The sequence below is a fragment of the Mytilus californianus genome, unplaced genomic scaffold (assembly GCF_021869535.1).
Source record: "Mytilus californianus isolate M0D057914Y unplaced genomic scaffold, xbMytCali1.0.p SCAF_10, whole genome shotgun sequence".
In the NCBI taxonomy this organism is placed as follows: domain Eukaryota; kingdom Metazoa; phylum Mollusca; class Bivalvia; order Mytilida; family Mytilidae; genus Mytilus; species Mytilus californianus.
In genome coordinates, this window is record NW_026262582.1 from 26,526,476 (window position 1) to 26,546,427 (window position 19,952).

The 19,952-nt window shown below is 31.8% G+C and overlaps 1 protein-coding gene across 4 annotated transcripts in view; it reads left to right on the forward strand.

Moving 5' to 3' along the window:
- The window catches only part of LOC127717860 (uncharacterized), a 34,395-nt gene extending 14,654 nt beyond the window's left edge, over positions 1–19,741 (forward strand). Inside the window, exons 1-5 of one of the 4 annotated variants that reach the window (XM_052223721.1) lie at positions 12,907–13,386; positions 14,365–14,475; positions 17,128–17,155; positions 17,876–17,979; positions 19,100–19,741. In XM_052223721.1, the coding sequence (XP_052079681.1) occupies positions 13,101–13,386; positions 14,365–14,475; positions 17,128–17,155; positions 17,876–17,979; positions 19,100–19,146 (576 nt within the window). In that variant the 5' untranslated portion in view covers positions 12,907–13,100 and the 3' untranslated portion in view covers positions 19,147–19,741. Of the gene's footprint in view, positions 1–12,906; positions 13,387–14,364; positions 14,476–17,127; positions 17,156–17,875; positions 17,980–19,099 lie in introns of those variants that run through there. The other 3 variants (XM_052223718.1, XM_052223719.1, XM_052223720.1) reach the window with 3 other exon arrangements.
- Positions 19,742–19,952: the final 211 nt, after the last annotated feature.

Genomic DNA, 19,952 nt, shown 5'->3' on the forward strand with positions numbered 1-19,952 from the left:
CAAAACATTTGGAATTGTGGGTCATTAATGCTCTTCAACTTCGTACTTCATTTGGCCTTTTTAACTTTTTATAATTCGAGCGTCACTGATGAACTTTAGCATGTTTAGTAGACGAAACGCGCATCTGGCGTATACAATTTCAATCCGGGTATCTATGATAAGTTCATTGTCAATAAACATTACGTGTTTGTTTCATAAGAATCCTTAATTTTGATTTGCTGAAAATAATTGCAATGCTTTATGATATCACATAGTATTTCTGAATAAAGTTCTACATTCATGACAACATCATAGAAAATGTGTTATATCTATGTCACCAACTAGCTTCATTTGAACATGCCATTAATAAATTCTTGAACATGATGAATTTAAGTTAACAGTTATGTGTCAGATATTTTCTACTAATTAAAAAATCTTTAAGGTTGATCATCGGTATATATTCCTCAGATAGAATTTTCATATACTCCGCCAAAATGTAGATTTTACCATGCTTTTTCCACAAATATAATAAAAAGTATGAGTAACCGTGCTATTTTGTAAGCTAAACATCTGGCAAAACTGCCCAGTTTTGCATAGAATATCCCTAAATAAACACTTTTTTTGTGAATAAAAAAAAATTTATGAGATAGAATTTTGAAATAAAATATGAAAAGATAGGTTTTATAATATGCTTTAGGAAAATAAAATGCAAAAATGATGTCACCGAAATTGTTTTCTTGCTACAAGTAAAACATGGCAATTTCTTTAACTTTTCTTTTAACGAATTTTACTATAACAGTTATTTCCCCTCGATGGCCATGTTTAATAAATGATTCGAACATTAACAAATATTTCGTATTTGTTAGAAATGTGTTAATAATGCAATAAATCACTTATTTTCATTCATTCAAATAACCAGTTTTACAAATTAATTGCCAATCTGTCTCAAAATTTGTAGAATTTAGCAAAAAACTAGACCGAATCTGTACTGCTTTTTACAATTCAAAATGACAGTATACAGTTAATCTACTTTAAAAGACTCTGTTTCAGAAAATATATTCCAAGTTTGTTTACAAATACAGTTAATAATACTTTTTCAGAAATGCATCATACTGTAACCCAACTTGTTTTCCAAGGCCATCCATTTCCGCCATTTAGACTAGTAGAGACAAATTTAAATTTAAAGTTTTGCGAACATTGGAAACTTGGATCTATTCGAATATGAAAACATCAGAAAAGTGAAAAAATCGAAATATGTCGGCTGCATATCAAAAACGCGTATAATAGTATTCGGGAAAATAAATCTAGATGCAATTTCTTGTATTTTGTTTAATGACAAAAAAGGTTACAACTACACATAAACATAAAGGGTGACATATGGAAGATCTAAACTAATGGTCAGGTGTATTCAGCATATGCATATCCTAAATTTAGGGCTTCAAACCTATTGCAATTTTTGTCCGATGAATTGTCAGTTTTAGCTAAGCGATAATACGTACATTTTCTTACTTGCTGCATGCATTTTGAAATCAATCAGTACAGGACAGTTTGTGAGTGCTTTCAGTACTGTACTATTATGGAAAAAATAACTCTTAATAAATTGCGTGCATTAGAAGCGATGCTCAAATCCAAAAAAACTGAAAGCAGGGATGGCTAGGAGCCATATGACATAAAAAGAATAGTTTTATTCATCTAAGTATAAAAAGAAGATGTGGTATGATTGCCAATGAGACAACTCTCCACAAGAGACCAAATGACACAGAAATTAACAACTATAGGTCACCGTACGGCTTTCAACAATGAGCAAAGCCCATACCGCATAGTCAGCTATAAAAGACCACGAAAAGACAAATGTAAAACGAGAAAACTAACGGCCTAATTTATGTACAAAATAATGAATGAAAAACAAATATGTTACACAGCAACAAACGACAACTATTGAATTACAGGCTCATGACGGGACAGGCAAATACAGAATGTGGCGGGGTTTACTTTGTCTATGGGATATTAATTTATCAACGAGAAATGTAGATTAATTTTAGATATTTTAGTTTTAAGTCAAAGTAGTACCTAAACACCGACTACTGAGCATATGATATCCTTGGGGACTAACATGCAATCATCAATAGTATCAACCGTGTGGTAGTAAAAGAAAATAGTACTTGATAAATGTCTCCAACGATCTTGTTGTTCTTAACATCATCTGAAATGTCTGAACAATAAAATGTTATTTCAGGTTGAGGTATCAGGACCACCAATTCACCCACTTCAATTTAGAACGTATGTAAAAGTAGCCCTTCCCTGGAAAAATACTGCTTTTGATGTCATTGTTTACTTAAACTAACAAACAAATTTGCAAAATGAACTTTTTTGTGAAAGAGAAATGTATGTAGACCATTTTGAGCCAAAATGTTCTTGTCCATAAGTTGGATTAAAAATTAAGGATTAATGCGCTCCATAATATATTTATTTAAGAATTCCAGAAAACCAGGGGTTATTTTTAGTAGTACTTGACTTCCGAACGATAGTATTTCATTACAAGACTTTAAACATTGGTTGCAATCAATTCAGTACTGTTCAGTAGCTTTTCAGAAAATTTAAGTAGAATGTTGATCTGTAAAGGATCTTCTTAATAGCAACTGCTGAATATTTTGAACACAGACTGTACAGGTCTTAATTAATTGCAAGCGAAATGTCTGAATAGTTCTGACCTTATCGCAGTGAATAAGTCTGAAAGTTTACTTAAAAGCTGAAAATGTATTATTTAGTCCTTTAAGAGATGTTACATGTAAGATCAAAATGACATTTTCAGATTAAAATTGGTTTACTAGTGTAAGTTAAGTCAATAAATAAACTGAAATTGGCAACATAACCATCTTCATATTAAACCTGCCGATAGTAGCTGTTCTTCGGGTTGTGGCCTTTTGTAGAAACCGGAACGTTTATCAAACATCAATCAATTAATCGATTATAGCAATCGCCATTCTACATAATTTTGATAACGAATTATAAGCCTGTTTAAAAAATCTGAAAGCAATATTACTACCTGTTTCAAAATTATATATGCATACTGGAGTTTTTCATTAATGGATACAAATTCTATTAAATTCATTGCTAAATTTACAACGCTACAAAGCTGCTTCCCTTGAGTATGGTACACAACAGAGCAATCCCATGTCATGAAAATAAATTGCTTATATTTCCGCCGACAAATAATCGATATACACGTAAAAAACCTTACAATCAATGTCAAATATTTCAATGACCCGAATCAGCTCATTAATTTCCAAAAGCGAGGACGAACGGAGATGGTGTCGGGTGGTTTGTTTAATAGAAATATAAAACATTCATGTAATAAGTTCTTCAACAAATCATGATGTGCATGTTGTTTTTCAGCTATAAAGACGGTGGACTATAATTTGATATATTTTTCAACCGGTGAAGCATTAACTCTTTCATGTAATTGCAAAGTTTCGTTCTGGAATGGACCTGTAGTGACACATATGGGAAATGGGATATCGCCAGTTCCGATAACTGATATCTACGGCAACCTTAAAGTATTGAATGTATCCATTTACATGCAAAGGGGTATACTAGCAAATACGCTCTCCAAGAAACTTTTCAAAAGACTAAATGTAGTTGGTGACGACTTTGGTCTTCAAATAACAAACTTGTCTACCTCGGACGAAGGTTTATACATATGTGAACTAAATGCATTTTGCTTCATAAAACAAAAACGATATCTTCTTCAACATAAATGTAAGTAGATATTTACTATCAGGTATAAAAATAAATCAAGTATTTTGTTATTATTAATGAGTACAATGTTTATCATTTTGTAATTGTGTCTTCTACTCTAAATTGATATCATCTTCCCAGAGTCGCATACCCGATATTCCATAGTGTAAAACTCGTAGAATGGATGCATCGAAAGACATTTGATACAGTATAGCATGCATCTATTTAGAAAACACCTTGATTTGTAAATACTTATCCTACGTTTAGCTGGTTGATTTTTGGAATTGCTTGTTCTAATTACTATTTGACAGTGACGACTAGGAGAACATGCAAATATTTACATGGAACATGTAAGATTATAGAACTAAAAGCGGTTTTTTCAATTATTTATGTGAAATGAATGCATTATGAGCAAGTGAGGAATCACATTTTGTATGGAAAAAATGCGATTCGTCTCTTGATTTCACTTCGATTTTGTCTAAACAGTTTTCAATGCTTATATTTTCATTTTTTTTTTTACATTTCCTCCAAACATATACAGTGTATATAGATATTATATATATGTATGGTGTCTAAAAATAGCAACAATCAACATGCAATCTATCTAAGCGTTGATCCGTTTGTAAATAATGCAGAATTATATAAATGCCTAAGAATGTAACTTAAACACACTAATGAGTGTTATAAAAATAGTTGTTATATTTTATATATTCACGCAATAACTCGCTAAACAAATTAGCTTCATCAGGCGCGTGCAGCTATCTAGGATAAAAAAAATCGGAGGTTGTAAAGAAATTTTTGCAGCTTATTGTACATTGCGATTCTTAAATCAAAACAAATAATTGTGTTAGTATTATAAATCCTGAACTTCATACTAATTAACTAACACAATTATTTGTTTTGATTTAAGAATCGCATTGTACAATAAGCTGCAAAAATATATTAAAGACATGTACATTAAGCAGCAAACCTTTCTGCAAGCGCCTGATGAAGCTAATTTGTTAAGCGAAATATTGTGTTAAAGTTACATTCTTAGGCATTTAGATATATATATAAATTGTTTCAATTTAGACTTGTATATATATATATATATATATATATATATATATGTAAGTCTAAAGATTTGCACAACGGTACTAATATAAGATGGTAATATACGAAGATGATGCTATAAAATCGTGATGACAAATATTTCGACTTAACAAATAGCATTCGTCAGTGTCAATAAATTTAACAATACTAATTGTATGTTAAAAATAGCTCAATAATACAGGTAAGTTTTTGTCTATTGATTTAATCCCAAATCTTGAACATCATAATATAAAAAACGTCTCGATACTCAATAGACGTGACTGTGTATACATGTATATACATCCCAAAATGAGTGAAAATAAAAGTGCTAGTATTTTTTTATTGATGACGTTTGGATGATGTACATTTAGTTCCTTTATCCAAAAGCTTTCCCGAACCTATCTCTGGGCATCACTCCAGTGAATGTTCTGTTCAAACACTAGGATTTCCATGCGGTTAAAGTCATCAAGTTTATGACCCGATTGTCTGAAATGCTGACTAACTGGGAGAAGTGGCTTCTTAGAGATATCACTCCTATGGCCATTGAGGCCTTTGTGGAAAGGCTGATTTGACTCACCAACATATTAGGCCACAAACTGAACATTCTAGAATGTAAATAACATTCATACTTTTGCAGTTCACATTGCAAAATATCCTATAATTATTTTCGGTTGCCTGAATGTAAAATGTTGATAAGTGATGCATCTGTAGGCAGCATTTACAGCATTTGCAGCGATATATATATATCTGTCATCGACATTCTAAATCTAAAAGTATAGCAATGTATAGTTTTAAACATAAAATTTAAGTAACAATTGTGTTGTGATATTAAATAAGTATTTTCTCATTTCACATCAATAACCATTTTCAGAGTTTAATTAGTTCTGGGTAATATTTTCAAACGCGTACACCAAAACGTTGTAAAACGTACTGTTAATTCAAATTGAACATATGACATGACGTATTTGTTTTTTTTTTTAAATTACTCATGAGCCTTTAGATTCTGAAACGTCGAATTTAACACCATAGAGTTGAGCTCTGCATAATAAAAAATAACATTCCGAAGTTAATAGCTGATTCAATTTGTATTCAATTCAAATAATTATGATGTATTATAAGATAATATTGTATTGTTACATAGTTTAATTAATTATTACATTCACAACAAATAAGGAAACTACTTTTTTTCAAATAGACATTTATAATTGACTAATAAGGTCCTCCATTTTTTGTATTGATTATACATCAATTTGAATAGTAAAACGAAATCAGGCTATTCGTTGGGCACTCAATTAAAACTATGTTTACAAGTTGGTCGAAACACCTTCTTCGTGATAATATATTTCATATTTCAGTGCGTCCATCAAAATTAGAAATTCTAAACGTAACTCGTGATGATACTGTAAACGGAAAAGAAAATTGTCAACTGAATCTTGTTTGCTTGGTTAAAAGAGGGAAACCACCTGAAGTACTTAAATGGAGAAAGAATGGATCTATTATAAGGCATGGAGGATCAAACAGACTTGTCTATACCTTTGTTCCCAATAAAACTGATCATCAATCTATTTATACATGCGAAGCACAAAATCCAGATATGGAAAAACCGCTTACCAAGTCAATTCATCTAAACATTAAATGTGAGATTTGTATGTTTATGTTTAAAGTTATCAAGCTTTCTTCATTGCAAGTATCTGTAAATAATACCAGCAATTATGCTTCAAAACTATGCATACAAGTCAAAGTAATGGTTATATTTTCTCAGGAAAATAACCAAACCTATCTCTAATTATAAAAAAAGATGTGGTACGATTGCCACTGAGACAACTCTCTGCAAGAGACCAAATGACACAGAAATTAACAACTAAAGGTACAGCCTTCAACAATGAGCAAAGCCCATACCGCATAGTCAGCTACAAAAGACCCCGAAATGAAAAAAATAAAACGATTCAAACGAGAAAACTAACGGCCAAATTTATGTACAAAAGAATGAACGAAAAACAAATATGTAACATAGAAACAAACGACAACCACTGAATACTGTTTTAACTATGCATTGAATAAAATGCAGTGATTTTAAAACATAAGGCCAAATAGGATTATTAAAATTTTATGTTTGGAGCGCATATGTTCTTATTACATGTAAATTTGTCAAAAAATGATGATGCAAAAAACTTTCCTCAAATTATTTATAGAAAAGAAAAAAAAGAAATAACACGTTATCAATTATTATTTGAAATGTGAACACGGAGGTACGATGGGTAAACATTAAATGAAGCGTATAAAGGCCAGAGTGATTATATTTTATTACAGGGAGCTACACAACAGGTGTCACATGGGGATCGGACTCTTCTTCCTGGACTCATGAGAACACATCCGCTTTTTTGGTGGGGTTCGTGTTGCCCGGTTTTAGATTTCTTTTTGGAATTTATATACTGTATGTTTCGTTTGCCATTTCGGTGTCAGTTTGTCATCGTATTTTACATTTGAATATCCCTTTGGTATCATCCGCCCCTCTTCTATTACATGTACATTATCTATACTATTGTGTCCAGGCCAAAAAAAAATCATCTGACATCTAAATTAGGTGACATGAAATTTATTCAAATGGAACAAACAGTATACGTCAATGTGGAGCTCTTATTTTTACAGTTTTATTCAGAAGAAACACCGACATAGCTAGATAATACAATTAATTATCTAATTACTACCACAATTTGATATTAATAAGTATTGTAATTATTATTGTTATTAATAAATGTAATGTCAGTATTACGAATCTAATCTTGAATCAATCCTAATCCTATCTTATTTTTGGAAATATTTTTACAAATTCAAATGTGACGTCACTTTGGGTGTTTTTTTAGAATTTCAAATGTGACGTCACTTTGTGCGTTGAGGCTTTGGCTAAATCGGCTTGGTATTTTTAAGTGTTGGATTAAGTTGTTTTATGTAATGTATCCGTTTTTATTCTGTAGTTAGTCCCCACTTTGGTTTTATCATGTATATCTACTATATAGTCATTTTATAAAATTTACAGTTTGCAAAATTATAAATTATTCTAAATAATAAGGATGTTCTTGTCCCAGGCAGAAAATCCTGGCCGTGTTAGGTGCAATTTTTTGGAAGTTTTGGTCCTCGTTGCTCTTCAGCTTTGTACTTGTTTTGGCTTTCAAACTGTTTTCATCTGAGCGTCACTGGTTGGTCTTGTGTGGACAAGACGCACGTCTGGCGTATTGAATTTTAAGCCTAGTACCTTTTGTTAGCTAATATTCATGTGTTTCTTTGTCCTATATGTTCTCCCATTTATTTGTATTGTGGTCCTGTCATGTGATGTTGTCGTTTTGGTGTTGTGTTTGACGTTGCCATGCAAGCGGGAGGTTTGGCATGCCACAAAACCAGGTTCAACCCACCATTTTTTTTCTTAAAGTGTCCTGTACCAAGTCAGAAAAATGGCTATTGTTATATTATAGTTCGTTTCTGTGTGTGTTACATTTTAATGTTGTGTTTTTGTTGTGTCGTTGTTCTCCTCTTATATTTGATGCGCTTCCCTCAGTTTTAGTTTGTAACCCGGATTTGTTTTTATCTCTATCGATTTATGAGTTTCGAACAGCGGTATACTACTGTTGCCTTAATTTATATCAGCAGCTGACATACGGCCGAATATAAATCCTTACATTATATGATATAATTGTATTTGTCACTTTGCATTTGGGATATGAAATCGGGCATTATCTGAATAAAACTCAATCAATCTTCAATAACACGATAACATTCACTTTCTGCTATTTTCCTTAAAACGTATCTTTACACAGTGTGATATTGTATAGGTCATTTAGTAGATGAATACTAAACCCGACGAACGTCAATCCAAAAACCAATGAAGTTTTAAACTGTATCGGTGCTACGGAATCATGATTGGTAATGTAAACATGTGCTTGATGTATCAAATATGTACCCACTATTTTCTACATCAGGAAATACCTCACCAAGTCAATAACATGACAGTTGTTTTCCATTCGTTTGATGTGTTTGAACTTTTGGTTTTGCCATTTCATAAGGGGCTTACCGTTTTCAATTTTCCTTGGAATTCGGTATTTTTGTTATTTTACTTTTCAGTACATTAAAATGTATGTCGGCATCTTTATAAAAATGTTGAAGACGAAAACACTGGCAGTACTCCTAAAACCCCTCTTTTACTTTAAGCGTATTAATGACTGATTCTGAAGATTCACATTTGAATGTAGTACTTAGATTTGTATATTGCATTTCCCTTCCAATCATAGTAACATATAATATATATATATATATATATATATATATATAGAAGTCTATAAAAAGGACCAACCAGCAAATTTACTATGTACCGGATCGTCTAGAATAGACGATACTGTGCAGATAAGGAAAAAATTATATAAGTCTAGAGATTTGCACAACGATACTAATATAAGATGGTATTATACGAAGATGTTGTTAATAAATCGTGTTGACAAATATTTCGGCTTAACAAATAGCCTTCTTCGGTGTCAATTATTTTAACAATACTGATAATATGTATAAAAATAGCTCAATAATACAGGTAAGTTTTGGTCTATTGATTTAATCCAAAATCCTGAACATCATAATATAAAACAAAACTCAATACTCAAATATACGTGACTGTGTATATTTGCAACCCAAAATGAGTGAAAAATAAAACTTAGTATTTTTTATTGATGCCGTTTGGATGATGTACATTTAGTTCCTTTATCCAAAAGATTTCCCGAACCTGTCGCTGGGCATCACTCCAGTGAATGTTCTGTTCAATCACTAGGATCTTCATGCGGTTAAAGTCATCAAGTGTGTGACCAGACTGTCTGAAATGCTGAGAAACTGGGAGAAGTGGCTTCTTAGAGATATCACTCCTATGGCCATTGAGGCGTTTGTGGAAAGGCTGCTTTGACTCACCAACATATTGGAGGCCACAAACCGAACATTCTAGAATGTAAATAACATTCATACTTTTGCAGTTAACATTGCAAAATATCTTATAGTTATTTTCGGTTGCCTTACTGTGAAAAGTTGATGAGTGATGCATCTGTAGGCAGCATTTGCAGCGTTTTTCATCACACGAACGACATTCTCCAGAAGTACTTCCACAAACGCCTCAATGATGCGTATAATACCATCTTATATTAGTATCGTTGTGCAAATCTCTAGACTTATATATATATATATATATATGCATAATTACTTTTCAGATACGCCGTCCGTTAGAATAAATGTAAGCAGTTATTTAACAGTGGTGGAAGGTGAAATCGCACATATCTGTTGTATATCAAGGAGTAATCCGAACCCGACATCAATATCCTGGTATGAAGAGGATAAAAAATTAGTTTCAACATTTAGTAATTCTTCACTGTGCTATAAGATGAGTAATGTGAGTCGTAATGCCACTGGCAAGTACACATGCAGTTCCCGGAACGAGATTGGTGATGCATCTAGTGAGATCTCGCTAATTATTTCATGTAAGAATTTCACTTCCAAATATCTAATATTTCTTCGAATTTTTTCGAAATAAATTATGATAACGTCACAAGAACGATCAGGTGTTTTTTGTTTATCTTGTCAAAATTTCGAATAGTTGCTGAGTAAGAAGTAATTCATGATTCACCATATTTTACCCCTTCACAAAACAAGATGCATATACAATCCTCAAGATCATTAAAATTAACCAATTTTTATTTATAGATCCTCCTGTCATTAATTTTCGGTACAGAAATTTGACTGAATATAGCAAAAGAGAAATTCGATGTCTTGCCAAAGGGGAACCAAATACGTATAATTACTTTATGTGGGAACACCAATCCCTGTTTAACGAACATATAAGATATCTAAACGAGGCAGATGATGGAATTCTTCGACTGCCAGAAATCAACGGATCAAACATTTACCAAGATACAGGGTTTTATATATGCAATGTTTCAAACGGGATTCCTGATTAACGTGGGAATGTTTTTCAGCTAGGTAGAGCGTACTACCTTGTATCGATAGGTATAACTAGACACATTCAATTTTTGTACTTAAAATATATATATATTTCTTTTCGAATATCGGTGGTTGGATACGTCATGTTCCTCAATGGATATAAGAGAGACAGAGATATTTTTTAAAAAATCAACAAAAAACAAATAGTTTTGTGAGTATTCAGACCTCCATATAACATATAAACTGTTTCTAAGTGAGTGGAACAACAAATGACACAATCAGTCAGTAATTATTATAAATCAGCCATGGGAAGTATGCGCCAATGAAAGCCAATTCAATGACTCAATTATGATGTTAAACAGTACAAGTGCAAAGGTTTAACGACCCTCCTCTTTGTTGAATTTGGCCAGTAAAATAATGAACGGTACTTAGAAAAACGTACATAAATATTAGAACATAAAATATAAAATGTACTTAATTCTTACACATCTGTATAAAAACAACAAATCTCAAATAAATGTAACAATTACACTGTACAAAAGAATTCGTGCAGACTCTGAAGTCAGTTCTACATCTGCTGATTGCAAATCAAAACCGTATTAATGTTTTAGGGGCGCACGCATTTTGGAAAAGTTATATATACAGGACCATCATACACATAAAGGAAAATACGATGTTTGGTGATTAATAGTCAACTAATGTATTTAGAATATTAGTGAATTGCAGACTGTATCGTGTATGCATACCCGAAAGCTTGAAAACAAATAGATCAATCCTTTATATAAGGAGTTCACTATCCACAGAGTTCTTTTTGTCAGAAAAGTGTTCAAATGTTTCCTAAGCAACAGGGTTTGCTTTTTAATTGGTATAATATTTTAATAACAAAATTCTCTTACGAATTACCACTCGTCTTGCCCAACGAAAACAGTATACCAAAAATACAGAACTCCAAGTTTAATCAAAAAAGGGAAAATCCATAAAAACTGACAAAATCAAACGTTTTCAATCAACGAGCTAGTTTAGATCAATATCTTCCAATACCAAAGATACACATTCCAAGTAGAAACAATCATAGGTTTACCTTGATTGATTTATTTGATACAGTTTTTGTTCAATTTTCAAAGGTACACAAATATTCCTTGTTTTACCATCGTTGTCTACCGGTATCGACTCAACTGCCTTAGTCAGGTAATATTCGTAGTTTCCTGAGTTCCAGGGATGCGCCTTAATTTTTATTAATTAGTTTAAAACTATGTATATTGTGCAACTGATTTTTATATATGCAATATGTATATATTGGCCATGGTGCACACGGTTGCATTTATGTTTATTGTCTATTAAATTAAGTTTTATTTCTTCGTATGTTTTGGCTAGTAATGTGTTGATTTCACCTATAACTTTTGCGGGATAAACTGCATAACTACGCTCTGGAAAAAGCATGACTTTCGCAATTCTTAAAAATCTTAGTCAAACATATTGTGCGTTAGAAATAATGATTTTCATTTTGTTTGCACTTGTTGTAGTTACAAATGTTTATTATTTTCAGTTTGTAAACATTTATCTGCCAATTTAGCTGTCGAAGCACCCAGTTTGGCCCCATTGGTAGTTTATTCGATTTTCTGAGTGTGTGTGTGTGTTGCCTTGATTTGACGTTTCAATCGATTTCTGAGATTTGAACATCAATACTCTTGCCTAAATTCATTATACAAAATAGAAGAATTTATTATCGAACATTGTTTGACAATAACTAGTTTTCTTTCATTGGATGTAAAATAATTTACAATTACTCTAGAAAACAGAGGTTGTATTGCCTGCACGTGATGGCTATTTAGACAGCCATGCCAAAAGACACGGCACGTGAAATTAGATACAAAAGTTTATAGGCTAACTTGTTCAAAAACATCTAGCATTTGAAATTTTAACATGAAGTGCAATTCTATAAAAACTAGTAGTTAACATTTTTGGACGATTAGGCAAATTGTATTGAATATTGAACGGAACTAACTAACTACATTTGTTTTCCCTGTTCTTTAACATAAGCAGCAGATGCAAAATGCATTTGAAATGGGCGATGATTGGTCATAATTCAAATTGGATGATATCCCGTTTACAAGATCTCAATTGCAAAATTACTTAACAATATTTTGTATACAAATGCGATATATGTATGTTAAATACGTTAGATAATTAAGTAAAGTATATTTTTTGTCACATGTACGGACAGAATTTTCCGGTAAATATCTGTCTAGCTGTTCAAATTATTTGTTCCGTTTGTTTCTTTAATTTTGATTTCAATAATAGGCCCTCCTGTTTTTGCTGCCGACAACAAAAGAATTCAGGATAATAAGATGGAAGCATCAGTTGCGATAAAAGTAAAGGTGTATAGTTCGTTGGCGATAAACTGTCATGACATAGAAGAAGTCGGTAATATGTCAGTTAAACTGCAATACTTAGAAGTCAGAACAAATTACATTCTACTCAAGGAAAGTTTTCATGATGCAATCGTGACAGTCAATGGTTTAGAAATTATTCTTATTTTAAATGGACTGAATGTTCATGGATCTCGTAAATTCAATGTCACTGTGTGTAATATCTATGGAGATAGCAGTTTTGATGTCATCTGGAAACCTTTCGGTATGTTTATAAGCTAAATTCATATTAAACATGTTAAGTGAAGAAATAGTGGGACAAGCATAACTGTTGGACGCTCTTCTCTATCGTATGCCCGTTTGTAGATCTCTTTAAATACGTAACACTCGCGCATGGTCATGGTATACATACTTCATTTTCAGGGATATTCCCCTTAAACAAAAACTGCTGCAACAGAATTATGAGGAAGAATGAAGAACATACGTCAGCGATATTGGTTGAACGATACGATATATCTGTGTTCCAACTAACCAGGGACATGTTTTCGCAGTCACAATTCTTTAGATTCCAAAATAGTTCTCTAATCTGTAATCTTTTCTGATTGTGTCCTATTTTCGATTGTAACATTTTGACTATTGGCGGATTTGTTTGGCGGGTGGTACATGCATATAGGGAGATGCTTTCCGTGTCTACACTTCCAGTCTCTCTCATTTCGAAGATAGTGTGCTATTCTTAGTGATTTGGTTTAATCTATTTATGGGATTTGAACATTGATAGAATACTGTTTCCTATATTTAATGATAAATGGACATCTAAGCAGAGTAGTAAATACACCTAGCTTCAATACATTGTACATCAGATTGGTTGCAAAATGTAGATTAAAGAAACATTGTCAATAAATATCATATGAACAATCCATTATATTTATACATCAATGCATAACATTTTCATATGGGGCCTGGTATAACCCCAAAAATTCCATATCAGACCGAGGGCGTAGCCCAAAATCCAAAATTATATCAAGGGATGATACAAGGGTCGTTATGTACAATGCCATGTACTGAATTATTTATTAAATATTTTGTATACAAATCATTTCTAAAGTGAACGCAGCTGCTATGATTTTATATATATATATATATAACCTAACTTCTGATTGCTTGTAAATGTAGTGATTTAAATTGAAATTAATCTTAACATACGTTTTATGATTGATTACATATTGTTTACAATGTGTTTCAGTGAATAACTCATCAGAACAAATCACACTGTCTTTAGACGTCACAATCATCACCATCATTGTTTTTCTAATAATTATTGTAGTCATACTAGCTGGAATGGGAATATATGTTAGTAAGTACAAACTAATTGGTTTATATATTGCGATAACAAGTAATAAAATGGGCCAATATACAATCGATATTTAACATCAAGAAAGCAATGCCTAGACCAAATAATGACTATTCATGTGACGATAAGAGCCTGTTTGTCTTTTTGCTTCTTACGAGTGCATACAAGTCGTCAATTTTATGTACAAAAACGATTAAAATCAATATAGGTTTATAGATTTTATATGGTTTCGAAAACGTCCTCGAGTTAAGAGACCATATATACAAAAATAAGGAGATGTGTTACCAATGAGACAACTTCCAAATTTCAAATAAAGTCGGTGTACGCAATTATAGGCAACCATACGACCTTCAACAATGAGAAAAACCCATACCATAAAAGGCCGTGACATAAAAAATGTGAAACTATTTAATTGAGAAAACTAACGGCCTAATTCATAACAAAGCAATTTACGAAAAACAAATATCACAGACATGAACCAAAGACAACCACTGTAGACTAAGTTCCTAGGCAATTATAATTAAAATTGTCAAAGCAAAATTTAAGAGAATAGCGATAAATTTCATTTACACACGTATCGTAAGTATTAGTTCTTGCATGATGATTATAAACATTCAGGTTTGATGAATGGTTATGTCATGAATTAACAATTAGTACAGAGTATAATTGTAGTCATAGAATCAATTAGTTTGAAATCAAAGTTGAAGAAAGTTATTCAAGTCATTTCATGTCTTTCTTTGACTCGACATGTATTGCACTTGAATAGCGTTGAAACTTTTCATTGGCTTTCCTTTGCTTAGTGAATTTCAATATAGGTGTAATACCACCAAATCATAGTACGTCACATCCGGTTGTATACGAAAATAGGTCGAAAAAAAATATTCCCTTGAATTTGACAGTTGTAGGTAATTGATCCTACAATTCATTGCAGTAAAACATTTCGGGGTCATAATCATATATCTTGGTTATTTCAAAGCACCATTATATTTTTATTTGGGGTTTCTATAGAATATTTTGGAAACTTGAGGTTACATGGTTACTAAAGCTTGTACTCAGGTTATAAAAGGGGGAAAATTTGATTGGTTTACTACCAGTGATGGTTATTTTCTTATATGCAATGAAACGTTATGTGAAATTTTTTCTATAGTACTGGACAGGATAAAACTTAACTCATGCGAAGTATTTCTTTATTTGAAACAAAGATAAATTCTGCACAATTTTTTGAAAAGTGCAAATTTAACAAAGACTAATTGGGGAAAATCAATGGTGGTATTACACCTAATATAGGAAGCTGTACATGCACCTTTGACCTTGTGAGTACTCTAATGTGTTAAAATTTCTTGCTATTTAAGTGAAATATTACAAATAATGAAATATTCTGAGTGGATTGAGTCTCCAAAACACATTTTATCAGAAAATTTCCTTGAAATAGGACTTTACCATGAATATTAGTTGACAGAACAAGCCATACTTAGAGTTTTGGGGAGCTTTTTCTCCTTATTTATTATATTCTGCTATACTAGAAATTTTTTCCTAAGAAATACTTTAATAAATATATAGTTTTAAGTAAATGAAATTATTTTTAAAGCAGTAACAACAAATTATTCACCAAAAGAGTAGCTTTTTATGTCCCTCTCTGGAACGCGGCGTAAATTTAAGTTTTTCATAAGGACTTATTGAAACGTCCTTGGAGACAGTAAACTTTTATACGGATAGTTCATTCAGCTTGAATACTTCAATTAATCATTTATTATAACATTTCTATCATAAATGAGTGAAAGTTACCCCAAAATTTTTATTTATTGGCCTAAAAGTAGAAATTTTGAGGAAATGGGAGGTATAAATGGACCAAAAGAGACCTTATAAGGAAGACAAAGAGGTCCATTAGTAGTATTTAACATCCTAAAGTCATCTTTTGTATCATATTCAACTGTTTGTAGGCAGATGAGATAAATATTTGATCATTTATTGGTTCACACTGTATTCTATCATGATGCGGCTTGGTTTGGATTTTTCTCGAATCGCTGTAGATGTCTTCTTACATTATACTAGATTTTTCTCAAACTATTGAACTGATTATGACAAAACTTGACAGGAATGCTTGAAATAACCAGTATTACAAAGGAAAAAAGTTGCATTCAGTTTATTTAACAAAAAAGTCTTCTTTAGGTGTAATACCACCAAATCATAGTACGTCACATCCGGTTGTATACGAAAATAGGTCGAAAAAAAATATTCCCTTGAATTTGACAGTTGTAGGTAATTGATCCTACATTTCATTGCAGTAAAACAAAAGCTTGTACACAGGTTAAAAAAGGGGGAAAATTTGATTGGTTTACTTCCAGTGATGGTTATTTTCTTATATGCATTGAAATGTTATGTGAAATTTTTTCTATAGTACTGGACAGGATAAAACTTAACTCATGCCAAGTATTTCTTTATTTGAAACAAAGATATATTCTGCACAATTTTTTGAAAAGTGCAAATTTAACAAAGACTAATAGGGGAAAATCAATGGTGGTATTACACCTATAAGGTCAAATGAGTTAGGACTTTCTTGAATATTTCATACAAACTCAAGTTTACTACATTTAACTCTTTTTTTTTTCATATACACTATGCAATGTAATTTTTCTTTTTATGTTTCAATTTTAGGGTACCTGAAACAGATGTACAGAAAGAGGTTGGTCTACATTTTTGTATTCTTTATATCAAATATATTTTGATAATATGCTGTGGATAATTGGTAAAAGTTAGGCTTTTTTCTAAGCAAATTGATCTAAATGCACCAATGCGAATAGAGAGAGGGTGATTATATCGAGGGGACAATAAACAAAAATTGATAAAAAGAGCAAACAACATAGCAAAAAATGGAAAACGGTGATAGGAGAAAAAGTAAAACAACCGTCAACAAAAGACTTGAAAGAAATCGAAACACAGAGTCACAAGAACCTTAGCAGAAAAGGGGAGGGAGGGGTTGAAATCAGATGCTATGAAACGGTAATATGTTCCTGTTTGATAAAAGGGAATTGATAAAAAAGATACATTTAAAACAACGAATTATTGAATATTAATTCGCTGTTAGAAATTATGTATGCTCGATTTCGACAAAATAAGCTCTAACACTTCGATGAACATTATGGTCTTGTATACAATATTTATTAGTTAGACCTCATTTGGATCAGAAAGCATGCAACCTTTGATCAGACATCATTTGAAGATTAATTGTGCATGTGCAATTATTTCTAGTACAATTGTTTTTCATCTATCACTATTGATCGGTTTCTGTCATTTCCTGATCATAATACTCTGAAAAATGTAAGGCACAATACACAATAAAAAAAAAACATGGACTGTAAAAACTTAAACTATGTAATGTTTTTCATACATTTTATTATTTAAGAATTAAAGCTGCAACGAATATCCCATCGCCTGAACTCTTTGGTGATGAAAGCTCTCATTATGCAGACATAATTGAAGATGATAACTTATTGACACCAACACAAGGTACGAAATGAGACACCGTCAAAATATCAATGTGAACGTTTAGAAAATGATACATGTAGATAAGATATAGAATATTGCGTGTGTTTAATAGTTCTGTGACTACATGTTAGTTACTTTTTTTGCCACATTACTGTGGATTCATTATTATTCGTTGGGTACCGTTTTTTGTGGATTTCGTGGGTAAAGGTATACCACGAATTTAGATGTTCAACGAAAAATGAATTGTCTATAGGCTTGTAAATAGACTTTTGTAAAACCACGTAAATCAAACATCCACCGAAATATTTCTTGCCCTTCTTAATCCAGGACAATTAGTAGCCACGACAATGAATGAATCCACAGTATATATTTGTATATGATGTGACTGTTAAACATTATAAATGCTTTATTTTTTGAAAAGTGATACTCATTAGGGAAACGAATTTGTCGCGATGTATGACGTTAGGCAAGTGTCTATATCACATGTTGAGCTCTAAATGGTGTTGCGTCTTTTAAAGTTGTTGATATTTTAAACAGAAACAATTAAATACTTGCCGTCAACATCAAATTCTCCGAATAATAAGTACATAAAGATATGTTCTAAGATAATTGTTGATGAGGTTCCTTGACATAGTGCAGGCATATGTATGTGCTCCGTGCTTTATTTTATGAAAACCAACCAGTCTGATATCGTTGGATTTTGTTTTTATAGACTTCCCCTTTCTAAAATTGCCTGATAAATTCGGTATTTTGTTTTACTTATTTGATAGTCTTTGTCGGTAGACTAGAAAAACATACAACAAAAATCAGTATAGGAATAGGAAAATGACGGGATTCTTATATTATTTCCCGTAACTTCTTTGATAGGATCAATAATACAGAGCTGTTGGGCATTTCTACATGGTTATGAATGTTATTCAAGAATGTATTGCATGTCTTTACTGTAAAAAATTAGAACTTCTGAACATACACACACATATATATATATATATATATATATATATATGAGTATTTGGAGTTTATGTTATTAAATTCAAATTTATGTCATTTCAAATGGTACAAACGCAGTCAATGTCATGCAATAGTTTCTTAATTTCATTAAATGATAAAATAAAGTGACATGAACGTTTCAATATTTTAGGAAATTATGCTGTCAGACCCACTGAAGTTAGTTTCTCCGTTAAATAAATGGAAAACATGATGACTTTATTTATTTCAGGAACAAACACCCAGATGTTGTCAACAACTAATACAATACATGTAGTTGTGGAAAATAGAGGTATATCCCATGTGTTTGATGAACATTTGTCATCAATATCGGACAATGACATCAATGCTTCGGACATTTTGTACGATGGTTATGAAAAGCCATACTCGACTTTGATTGAAAATGATATAGAAGAAATTAAACATGTTTATCTCTCTACAACAAACAACTCAACCTACGAAAATTTAACACCTTCAGAGAATACTGCTTGCGGACATTCTCCAGGATTCACAGAACTGGATTCCTCACCTGATAAACCAAAAGCACATATTGCTGAGAATGACTGTCAGGAACATGTGAAACTGAATTATGTTGAAAACTGCTCGAACGAAAGAAATTTTCAACGACCATACGTTTATAAACAGCAGAATCAAGTAGAGTACATTAACTTGTCACTTAAACAATAAAGTAAAAATTCGGATGTCTGATTCCATGTATCTTAATAAATAATAGCATTCATAAAAATTTGGTCACTTTTTTAAAGTATTAATTCAGTTATAATTCTTGGGTCAGTAAGTGTAGGCAAAAACCTAATAACATTAAAAATGAAATTACATCTGTCATTTGTTACTTATACACAAAACGCACTGCATCCAAGAAATCTAATCATAGGGAGTATAAGTGACCTTCACCTTCAAGGATGTAAATTCCTCGCCTCAGAATGCTTTTATGTATCGTACATTTAAAAGCACGTCCTACTTTTATAACCAAGTACATAGCATCGTGA